At 39.1% G+C, this 12,241-nt stretch overlaps 1 protein-coding gene across 1 annotated transcript; it reads left to right on the top strand.

Moving 5' to 3' along the window:
* The first annotated feature begins 3,602 nt into the window (after positions 1-3,602).
* c14h1orf52 (chromosome 14 C1orf52 homolog) lies at positions 3,603-8,446 on the top strand. The gene is made up of 3 exons (XM_039735418.1): positions 3,603-4,047; positions 7,618-7,822; positions 8,224-8,446. Exons 1-3 carry the CDS (start codon positions 3,775-3,777, stop codon positions 8,310-8,312), a joined length of 567 nt encoding a protein of 188 aa, XP_039591352.1. The 5' UTR covers positions 3,603-3,774; the 3' UTR covers positions 8,313-8,446.
* The last annotated feature ends 3,795 nt before the right edge of the window (positions 8,447-12,241 follow it).

Raw genomic sequence — 12,241 nt, 5'->3', positions numbered from 1 at the left:
TAGGAGCATATTTTGAAAACATCAGATTCTTGGCTGAAACCTATCTTGGATGACATAGCAGCCCATAGCAGGGCCCACTCATGCACACAATCCAAATCATTCAAACTGAGACAATTTACAAATCATCAAATGACCTGATATTCAAGTCTTTGAGATGTGCTAAAAAATCAGATTACTTAAGAAAAAAACAAACAAACATGGAGTACACACTAACTGCAGTGAGCAGGAGGACTGTATAATTGAACCCATTACTTAGGAGCTGAAAAGTAAAAAAAAATGACCGCTGCATCACTGTGCCATCCAATATTATCCTTAAGCATCATCATCATAATCATTTTTTTGGTTCACCCAGGTTAGCCAAATGCCCGGCAAGTTTTTTTCTTCTGCTCTCTGCAATCCTGGGCATCCTTTTGGGTTAAGGTCCTTTTCTTTTGGTATTATCTACTGTATCACCCCCTTCAATCACATTTTCTTTAGCCTCCCTTTTCAATCTAACATCCTCCACCTCCATCGTGATGCACCTCCAAACCTAATCATCCTGTGCCTTTACCTCCACATGTCTATTGTGAAAAGCATGCCCCCTGACACAGACAGACAGACACCAGAAAGTCCAAAATGCACACTTTTATTAATCTCACAATACCAAAATGCCAACAGTCTCAGTCCTTTCTCTTTCTCTTCACTACACAATGACCTCCTCTCCCTTCCTCACAAGCTTTATCTCCTTCCTCCCAACTCCGGCTCAGCTTCTGGAGGGAGGCGTCCCCTTTTATAATAACCTGGATGGGCTCCAGGTGCTCCTTCTGATGTCACTTCCTGGTGTGGCGGAAGTGTCGAGAGAACACTCAGAAGCACTCCAGGTGTTCTTGGAATTTCACTTCCTGGTGTGGTGGAAGAGCTGCCATCCAAGATTCCAACCATGTCCGGACACCCCCTGGTGGTGACTTCATTTCTGCAGATGGTTGAGCTTCACAGCTCCATAAACCCCATGCATTCCAGGAAGGCCGCCCACCTGCGCTCCAGGGAAAATATTGTCCCATTTCCAGTCCCCTGCTTTTTCCGGCATCCCGGCAGGGCAATATCCCTGGGCATCTATGACAGCGTCTATGACACTATCCATCCTTAGCCTGTTTCTCCTCCACATAACGCCTATCATCTCACACCAAGACTTTCTCTTTTTCAGCATTGATCTTCTTTTCACTCCCCAAAACACCACACATCCATCAGATCATTCCCTCCTCTTTAATATTACATCGTCAAAGTATAGGTACAGTATATTGTGTAAGTAGGACAAAACAAACTAATCTGTAATTATATTTTGAATTTATTTTCATTGAGTATCCAGGAAAGACTGGGTGATGAAAACAGTCAGGCAGGTTCAAGCAGAGAAGCTGGAGAGATCAGAGAGGCGGTATAGAACAAAGAGTCAGGAAAAGGACATCACACCGCACAGCCTCTGCCAAATCTACTTGCAGTTTTCTAGTGTACACATTGACATTTCTGGTTTTGTTTTCAACAAAACAACCTTTGCCTATATCATATTTAATGTTATTTTGGGCATTAATTCAAATACCATATTTGATTCCTGTTTTAACTTTAACTTTTAAATTATAATATTTCAACCTGGGCAGAGGTAAAAATAGTTACAGCATCAGGACTCAACAGCTCCTCTGTGATGCTTACATGTTTTCTCTCCATTTATCGTAAGGACTACAGATTCCTTCTACATACATTGTTTCATTTTAGGTTGCTATTACAAACGTTTAACCACTTAAATTTTTTAAAGTAAATTTAGTAAGAAAGTTTGTATTAAATATGTGCCATCATTCTTATTAAAGAAAACATCACATTCAATAGGATAGCAAGATGGATCCTGAGTGTGAATCTTGCTCCATGTCGAGTCTCCACTCTCCCCCTTCTGTGTTGGGGTTTTCCACCCACATAGCCAAACATGATAAAGTTAGGTTAATATTAATTTTGGCATATGTATGGACAGGTACCCATCCAGTGCAGTGTCCTGCATTGTGTCCGTCTCATGCAATTGAAATCAGCCTCAGCACTATGTAACCTTAAATTGGAATAACTGGGAAGGTTATGCTATGACTAAGTTTATTTTTGTTACATAAAAATGTGTATGTAATCAAAATGATAAAAGTATCCACATTCAAACATTTAATGCTGATTAATAATTTGTAATGGGTAAAAATAAAAGTACATTAAGTTAAACAATTTACCATCGGGAAGGATATGTGAGAGGAAGCAAGATTGTTGCTATTTTTGCTTGGCCTTACAATATGTTAAGCAACTAGAAAACACATCTTTTCAAAATGAAATTCGTCTCAAACAAGTTTTCTTATTCATAAATGGGGTTCCATTAACCTTAGAAAAGAACTCGCCTTACAAATGCATAATTAGGAGTTTAATGTCAGGAAAGGGGCGGCAGTTAGGAGACCCGGGTTCATTTCCCGGGTCCTCCCTGCGTGGAGTTTGCATGTTGTCCCCATGTCTGCATGGGTTTCCTCCGGGTACTCCAGTTTCCTCCCACAGTCCAAAGACATGCAGGTTTGGTGCACTGGCGATCCTAAATTGTCCCTAGTGTGTGCTTGGTGTGTGTGTGTGCGTGCCCTGTGCTGACACCCTGCCCGGGGTTTGTTTCCTGCCATATGCCCTGTGTTGGCTGGGATTGGCTCCAGCAGGCCCCCGTGACCCCGTAGTTAGGATATAGCGGGTTGGATAATGGATGGATGTCAAGAAATACAACAATGCGAGTTTCATTATGTGGTAGTAATAAGTGTCATAAGGAGAGGATGAACTTGGGCGCTTGCAGGTCACATTCAGTCACACTTAGAAAGTCTTTATTGATCTCTTCAGGATTATTTTCCCGTTTGCAGGGCCATTAACCTGCAACTGCTCCATCCTGGGTATGACGTTAATCTGCATCCAGCCGTGCAAGCAGGTCCTCCAATTTATAGGGAAAACTGAGGGTTGGTGGCAGGACTGGCACTCCCTACCTTACAATGTCCCAGTGTGGTACTGACGTGGCACCAGATGTACTCGGGTCCCAATCCAGGTGGCTCATGGTGTAGTGGGTGTGGCAGCGCACTATCAGAGCATGCTACCATCCTATCTTATCCTATGAAAGCAATTTAATTAAAACCTATGGTTGAAGTATAAGAACGGATGGTCTAATTTCGTAACCATCCATCTTCCAAGCCCGGTTATTAAACGCAAGGTCGAGTGATAGTTTCTAAGGAATACTTCAAAATACAGGAGTTGAAATAAAGCTAGGCAACGCTGAATAATGCTTCTAAACTTCAACGAGGCTATTTTTTGTTCATTTGTTTTCTTTACGTGTTCGGCGGATAATTATGCAAATAACGAAAAGCTATTATTTGAGTAAAAGAAGGAACGCTTTGCGACTCGTCGGATCGAAAAAACGGATAACCCTTTAGTTACACAGTTACAAATCAGTTAACACCAAATAAAATGTAACATGTAATACCTGATTTAGGAACATAAAGCTTTTGCATATTTTGGCGAAGCCTTGCAGCACGTCTCTCAAGTTCTTCGCTCAACTCGAAACGCGCTCCCCTGGGGCAGTTTGGTCTGTTCGACTCGCCGTAGAGCTTCGGCTCGCCTCCTTTACTTTGTTTTTCCTTGTAAAACGCCGCGGTTTTATTTTTCAGAATGAAAACCGAGGCAACGTAAACAAAGTCGGGGGCCGGTGCAGCCCATTACTAATCTTCATTATTTAAAGGTTTCTTACCCTTCTAGATGGCGGAGAAGAACGCCGACCCACTGAGTTACTTTGCCGCATATGGTAGCGGCTCGGATTCCGACAGCAGTGAAGCCGATGACAACGCAACGGAGAGCGGAGCCGCAAGCAAATCGAACTTCATGCTCGGGAAAAGGCCTGCTCCGGGAACCAGCTCGGCGCTGCCCAGACCCGACGAGCTCTTCAAATCTGTCTCCAAACCAGCCTTCCTGTATAACCCCTTAAACAAGCAAATAGACTGGGAAAGCCGCACGGTAAAGGCACCTGAAGAAGTAAGGAGAATTACGACTGATAAAAGCTTCAATTCTGCCACATGGTCCCTGAGAAGCCCATGTTGATGCTGGTTTTCGTTTCATTACTGTAATACATTTTTCAAGTCCCTTTAAGTCGACTCATTTACAAGCTTATGGGTTTAAGTGGTCGCGGAGAACCAAACGTGTATGTTGTTACTCCTCAATGAGTCCCATTTTGCTATAGTTTTAAAGTTTACTTTAATTAGACTGATTGGCAGATTGCACACCGAGCACAGGAACAAAGAGTTTAATCTCCGAGAAATCTGGAACAAATGTGCGGACTGAAGACACAAACATAAGCTTCATCACACACACATTGTTTTCTTTCTTCTTTTCTCTTCTCTTTCTTAAGACTTCTTGCCACTTTACAGTTAACACACTGCTTCAAATAGTTTCCACTTGATATATATCGTTAATGACATACTTGCTGGTTAAAAACACGTCGTGAAATAAAGTTACGGAATCTTAATAGAATATTTTTTTTCTCAGTGTGCAAAGACCTGTATAAAAAGTCAATACTGTACAATGAATTAAGAGTTCAGAATCTTAAAGAAAAAAAAAAGCAAATGTCTAAGAGATTCCTGAGACATAAAGAGAGAAATAAAATAGACCCTATTGCGAAATTCTAAGAATAGCAGCTGAAAGTTGATTGATACTATACTTTATTAATCCCCAAGGGGAAATTCACATGCTCCAGCAGCAGCAGCAGCATACTGATTAAGTACGAATAGGTGGTTTTCTCAACTTGCATACTGACTTAGCAGTTGGTGGGTTTAGCGTCGCGTCTGGACCTTGTCAGTAAATTTTCAAATTCTTGTGTTTCAGCAGTGTGTCCACCTGTAGAGAGGATGATGACCTAGTTGACAGGTTTTCTTGCCTCAGCAGTGACATGGTGACACTTCGTACGAAGTCAGTAGATGGATTGGGAGAGCATGGGGGGGTCATGATGTTGCTGAAAAGGGGTGAGTGGCTCTCCCAATATCTTTGCAAAAAGACAAAGATCTAAGTCTTTAGAGCCCTAGTTCTGTCTGTTGTGTTATATGGTTGCAAGACATGGATGCTCTCTAGTGACCTGAGACACTTTGGTAGTGTGTCTCTTTGGAGAGTCCTTGGGTACCGCTGCTTTGACTTTGTGCTGAACGAGCGGTTACTCACGGAGTCCAGAATGAGGCATATTACCTGCATTGTGAGGGAGCATCAGTTACAGCAGTATGGCCATGTGGCGTGATTTGGCTTCCAGGATCCTCATTGTTGCAGACCCGAGTGGCTGGACCAGGCCAAGGAGATGCCCACGTAACACCAGGCTGTGGCAGATAGATGGTCATTTCTGGAGGTTGTGACTTGACTGCATGTCTGCCTGGGGGGTTGCCATCTGGGATCCCGAGCTGTTTCGAAGTGTGGTGGGTGTGAAAACCCCCGTACCAGTGCATGCTTCCCAAACTGACCTCATGTTTCTATGAGATTTCTCTAGGTGCTCTTTTATTTTGATAAGTAAAATTTGTCAAAATTGGGCCCAGTTTGAGTGAGTTTTGATGTGCACCAAGTAGTTGACTGGTACCCTGTTTAGGGTGTTTCCTGCATTGGACCTGGCACTCCTGGAGTAAGGCTTTCGTCACTCATCACTGTATTAAGTGATTAATTTGAGTAGGCTGGCTATTGATTTATGCAACTCAAATGATATCTGTTCAAGTTAGCTACTCTGCTCTTGACAAACATAGCAATTCTGAGCACAATGGTCAAAAGGATGATGTTTGTTGCCATTTGTGTACTTTCTGGATGGCTTACATGTCTGTCTGAGTTCATTATTCCTCTCTTCTGCTCAGGTAAATGTTGAAACAGAATCAATGTTAGAAACCTTCATGCTCACTTAGACCAATGCTTCTCTGACTGTTGGCTTGTGGAATAGTTTGTGGGATCTGAAAATTCCAGGAGCTGAAAGTGATAGTCTTGAGGGATATAAGGACCTAGAAAGTTCGAGCAAGCTACCCTTTAATCTCCTTTCCTAGTAGTGTCCCTTCTTTGCTTCTCTGTGGTTCCATTATGTTTTTATGGAGAAATGTTTCCTTTAGTTTTCCAGTTCACTAAAAGTGGAGCTTAGTCTCAGTACAAAAGTGAATCAGTGTGTGTAAAGCCCTATAGAGACGGGATTAGTTTTATCATTAACACAAGGAGGTGTAGTAAAGTAGTAGTGGATTGCTGTGTAAAAATGTTTGGGCTCTTCCATCACATTGTTTTTAGTTTTGTAAGTAGTTATTTACATTTTTCTTTATTTTGCATGTTTTTTTTATTATTTTATGAAAATACCATATCATTTTAAGCCCACTTAATGCCGAGCAGGTTTGTCGGGGGCTGGAGCCTATCCCAGCAGGCACAGGGTGGCAGTCGTTCAAGGGGATTTTTATGAAAGTACCTTTCATTAATAAATTGCTTTTTTATGGAGCTGCACATATGTTTGTGGGTCAGAGTACCCAAGGCTGATTGCCAATCCCAAAGAATTTTTATTAGAATTTTGTTTCCTTTAAGTTTAATTTATTGGGAGGGGAATGGGGCTGAGAGTATCTTTGTTTTTGTTCATAAGAGATTTTTGAAAAAATACTATGAGAACCACTGACTTAGACATACGATTAGCATTCAAGTACTTAAATATTTTAGAAACAAAATAATTAAAAACAACTCTAATAGATCTCTGGCATAATTGGAGCCTGGGTGGGCTGACGGAACAACTAATGAATCAACAAAGTAGTAAGTGAGTGGACATGAAAAAGGGAAACCTTATTTCGTGTACCTTAATCATGTCCTTCTCTTGAGCCAGGTTCAAGCAGATGTGACAGACTCATGCTAGTGAGCAGAATTGTTTTGAAAATATAATGCCAATATTAAATATATACTGCTATTTTCTTATTAGATCCACATTTAAGGCACTTCAAAATGAGTATTTTGGATGAAAAATACAAATAATTAAAAATCCACTCAACAGATAAAATAAAACACACATTTGAGATATATAGGACTAAACCTTGGTGTGTGTTAATGAGCCCCTCCTTCAAAAAGTACATCTGATATAAAAGCCCATTAATTGTGAAACTGTTTTAAAAATGTTAACATATTTTTTAAGTAAACCAGAGATTTATTGCACATTTGCCCCACATTTCAGTGTTTAGAGCTTAAATTATCCTTTAAGTTGCAAGATGTGTTATCAATCAATCAAAGATATGAAACAAGTATATATTATTCCAGTATTAGGTGATTGACTGCAATGAATACTTGTGGCATTGAAAAATTAAAATTTGCATGTGTCTCCTCTGTTAAGAAATTAGTTTGAAGGGGTGGTTTGGAACGTTTGATGTGGAAAAATCAAAGAGAGGTATAATTATATTCAGCCTTACAGTGTAGCATGAATATACTTGTCTTAATGGATTATTCAGGGAACAAACACTTGTTACAGTACAGTATAAAATTGTCTTAAGTCTGCGTTATGGAAATATACATGGAATTTATGGACAGTTTTTTGACTTAATTTATAAAATCTTTTGTCCACATTTTGAACAGCCAGCAAGGGAGTTTAAAGCATGGAAGAATAATGCTGTCCCTCCTCCTGAGATGTATGTTACACAACCAAAAAAGACTGCACCTCCAGGGATGGATATGGCAATAAAATGGTCCAACATCTATGAGGATAACGGTGATGATGCCCCACAAAATGCTGCAAACTATGCCCATACTCTCCCTGAAAATGAAGAGACTGCTATATCCGGTAACATTTTAGTTGTAGAATAATATAATTCAATGTAATCTTGAAAAATATGAAATAATTATTCCTCCTACACCTCACCACTGTACAAATGCTTTTTATGCATTTGAATTTCCTAACATGTCTGTCAGAGTTAGGAATATACAGTATATGGGTACTTTTAGTTATTTAAGTTGACTATTGGTCTTTTTTCACAATTGACCCTTTAATTGGCCATACTTGCTTTTAAGTATGATTAAATTACTTATAAGCCATGTCAAAATATGAAACCAAACAATCAAATTATATTATGTATAATATATTGAGACTATTTCTGACTGCGTCACCATTTTAAAAATTGTTTATTTAGTTGTTTTTATTCAAATATAGATTTTCATTTTGTATTTTTTTTTTTTTTAATGAAGATGATGACAGGGAAGAACCACCTTCTATCAAAAAACAAAAAATGAACAATCTTACCAAAAAAGAAAAGAAGAATTGTATTGAAGACTAGACAAGACCAGCAAAGTAGACTATGACGGCGGACTGAATTTTCTTCAACATTAATTTGTGGAATTTAAGAGCTAAAGGACTTTCAACCACAACATCACCTAATGACCTGAAACTAAAGTATATTTGTAATTTTAATTTGTGTCTGTTGTTTCTTTCATTTTTTAGTGTGTTTATGAGAAATACAAGTACCATCTTGTGTGTTAGACTGCCATCCTTCAGTACAGAAAGCGTTTGTAAGGATTGTAATAATTATTAACAAAGTGTTCTGTAATTAAAAGGGAATGTGAGTAATGTTATTGCTGTATAAAACGGTAACTTAAGCCATTTTGGTGTCAGGTAAAGTTTGGTCCTTTGCGTAATGTTTGCAGAAATTAAAGCAAGGTGAATTAGAGGTGATGTCATACCTGGACATCATATGCACATGCCTGGAATTACAAAATTAGCTAACTGTTGTTGAGCAAAAGTCACAGCTCATGGGTTTTGATATCATTAAGGTCAAAGCTCAGACGCTTGCATATACTTTATTATGTATCATTTTAATTTATGAAATTGTTTTATAGTCCTGTCTGGAAACATAAAAGCTTTATCAATGTTAGTGTTATCAGTGATAATAAACATATTTTAGATTAGAATTGTAAGTCCTAAAGTGGCTCAGCTTTGAATATCTTTGCCTGAGAGATGAGTGGCTTGTCATTCATATTTAAAAATCACAGGGTAAATACTACTCCCGTACTGTGTGCTAGAAATTGATATTTTTTAGTTTCATGGAGCAAGATCAGAATGGAGTTCATGTCACGTTGATAGTATGTATCAAATTTCAAGACACTATAATACTTAACGTACAGGTTTATGTGTAGAGCCCTTGTCTTGACTAACTTCTAGACATATCAATGTATGTGAGTGTATATATATGTATATACAGTTAGGTTCATTAATATTTGGACAGACAACTTTTTTCTAATTTTGGTTCTGTCCATTACCCACAATGAATTTAAAAAAAAACAACTCAGATGCAGTTGAAGTGCAGACTTTCCGCTTTAATTCAGTAGGTTGAAGAAAAAGATTGCATAAAAATGTGAGGCAACTAAAGCATTTTTTTAACACAATCTCTTTATTTCAGGGGCTCAAAAGTAGCTGGACAAATTAAATAACTGGAAATAAATACTTGGTTGAAAACCATTTGCTGGCAATGACAGCCTGAAGTCTTGAACTCATGGACATCACCAGATGCTGGGTTTCCTCCTTTTTAATGCTCTGCCAGGCCTTTACTGCAGCGGCTTTCAGTTGCTGTTTGTTTGTGGGCCTTTCTGTCCGAAGTTTAGTCTTCAACAAGTGAAATGCATACTCAACTGGGTTGGGACTGACTTGGCCATTCAAGAATTTTCCACCTCTTTGCTTTAATAAACTCCCGAGTTGCTTTGGCTGTATGTTTTGGGTCATTGTCCAACTGTATCATGAAACACCACCCAATCAGTTTGACTGCATTTAGCTGGAATTGAGCAGACAGTATGTCTCTGAACACCTCAGAATTCATTTGTCTGCTTCTGTCCTGTGTCACATCATCAATACACACTAGTGTCCCAGTGCCACTAGCAGCCATGCACGCCCAAGCCATCACACTGCCTCCACCGTGTTTTACAGATGATGTGGTATGCTTTGGATAATGAGCTATTCCACACCTTCTCCATACTTTTTTCTTGTCATCATTCTGGTGGAGGTTGATCTTGGATTCATCTGTAACCGTGCTGGCTTTTTTAGATGTTCTTTATTCTTGAGGCTTATGAGTGGCTTGCACCTTGCAACTTTTGAGCACCTGAAATGAAGGGAGTGTGTTAAAAAAATACTTTAGATGCCTCACATTTTTATGCAATCGTTTTGTTCAGCCCACTGAAAAAAAGCTGAAAGTCTGCACTTCAACTGCATCTGAGTTGTTTCATTTAAAATTCATTGTGGTAATGGACAGAACCTAAATTTAAAAAAAAGTTGTCTCTGTCCAAATATTTATGGATCTAAATAAATATATATATATATATATACACACACACGCACACATATACATTTGCTGGCCACTTTATTAGGTACACCTTGCTAGTACCGGGTTGGACCCTTTTTGCCTTCATAGCTGCTGTAATCCTTAATGGCATAGAATCAACAAAGTGCTGGAAACATCAGGAATTTTGGTCCATATTGACCTGATAGCATCACAGTTGCTGCAGATTTGTCAGCTGCACATACATGATGTGAATCTCCAATTCCACCACTTCCCAAAGGTACTCTATTGGATTGAGATCTGGTGACTGTGGAAGCCATTTGAGTACGGCAAACTCATTGTCATTTTCAAGATACAGTACTTGTGTGAGATGATTTAAGGTTTGTGACATGGTGCTCAATCCTGCTGGAAGTAGAAAATGAGTACCCTGCAGTCATAAAGGGATTAACGTGATCAGCAACAATACTCAGGTAGGCTGTAGCAATTATACAATGCTCATCTGGTACTAAGGGCTCCAAAGTATGCCAAGAAAATATACCCCATTTCATTACACCACCAGCCTGAAATGTTGATTCAAGGAAGGATGGTCTCCTGCTGCTGTAGCCCATCTGCTTCAAGATTTGATGTGTTGTGCATTCAGAGATACTCTTCTAAATAACTCGGTTGTAACAAGTGGTTATGTGAGTTACTGTTAACTTTCTTTCAGCTCAAACCAGTCTGGCCATTGTCTTCTGACATCAACAAAGTATTTTATCCCTGTGAACTGCTACTCACTGGATATTTTCAGGTAATTCTCTGTAAACCCTTCAGATGGTTGTATGTGAACATCCCAGTGGATCAGCAGTTTCTAACCAGCCTGTCTGGCACCAACAACCATACCACATTCAAAGTCACTTGAATCTCCTTTCTTCCCCATTCTAATGTTAGATATTTTTGTATAAGCACAGACATTAAAAACGGTATCATCATTGACCATGACGCCATGTGTTTTTCGTCTGGTTATATTTCTGACAAATACTCTGAAATTCAGCCTCCCATTTATAATAGCAGGAGAGGCCTATAGATGCCTGAATATAATCATGGCATACTTTGAGATTTTTAAGAGCATTACATGGTTTGATCTTAAAAAGAATGTGGGTTGAGTCTTTTTAGGCTGGCCACAAACTTGACTTCTTTCCATTTGTAGACTAACTTTCCATTGTGTTTAAGGTATCAAAGTATCCAAGAGTTACATTCTGAATACACCTCTTTAGGTGGAAGTCGTCTATAAAATTAAGTCTATACAACATATTGTAAAAATTTGCAAAAAAAATATGGAAACATTTACAATAATTAGAAGGAATACGTACAAGCCAATGTATACAAAAATGCATTCTTATAAGTCGTGAAGCATTTCTGTACATTAAATGTACTGTAGTTTTTATAAATTAAGGTGGAATGTTTGGGAAGTAGTTATCTCTGTTGCCTCACAGCTCCAGTGGGCCCAATTTGAATCCCAGCCCAGACAGCATCCATGTTCCTCCAGTGTCTGTAAGGATTTTTCCTTTGGACACTTTACCCCTCCACGATCTAAGTAAAATACACTTTAACTGGTGACCATGTACCCCATAGTATCTTTAGGAAGGCGCTTCAGAAGTATGGTGTTCCAGGGATGTTGGTCTCTATATTTGTACAGCAAATGTAGTATTAAATATGTGAATGTGGATGTAGGTCTATCAAGTATGTGTAATAACTGCTCTCCTGTTCATAATATTTATACAGTCAAGGTACCTCAGGTACTTGTCCACAAGTGAGGGTAGATGTGAGTGTACCAGATTGTGGTTGTAAAGAGGGAAAGTATTCAGTTTGGGACCCAATAGCTTAAATATTTGTTGTTCACAGATGATGTCCTCATACTGTAAACCATAGTAAATTTAGGTTTACATTTTGGCATTCCCTTC

Source organism: Polypterus senegalus, chromosome 14 (genome assembly GCF_016835505.1).
Source record: "Polypterus senegalus isolate Bchr_013 chromosome 14, ASM1683550v1, whole genome shotgun sequence".
Classification (NCBI taxonomy): domain Eukaryota; kingdom Metazoa; phylum Chordata; class Cladistia; order Polypteriformes; family Polypteridae; genus Polypterus; species Polypterus senegalus.
The sequence above is the reverse complement of the archived record's forward strand: the minus strand, read 5'-3'. Positions and strand labels throughout refer to the sequence as shown.

Excerpts from the sequence above, each read along its gene's own strand:
- c14h1orf52 (XM_039735418.1), top strand. The coding sequence starts at position 3,775 with ATGGCGGAGAAGAACGCCGACCCACTGAGTTACTTTGCCGCATATGGT. Across the intron at positions 4,048-7,617 it reads CGGTAAAGGCACCTGAAGAA|CCAGCAAGGGAGTTTAAAGC; the intron begins GTAAGGAGAATT and ends CATTTTGAACAG. Across the intron at positions 7,823-8,223 it reads TGAAGAGACTGCTATATCCG|ATGATGACAGGGAAGAACCA; the intron begins GTAACATTTTAG and ends TTTTTAATGAAG.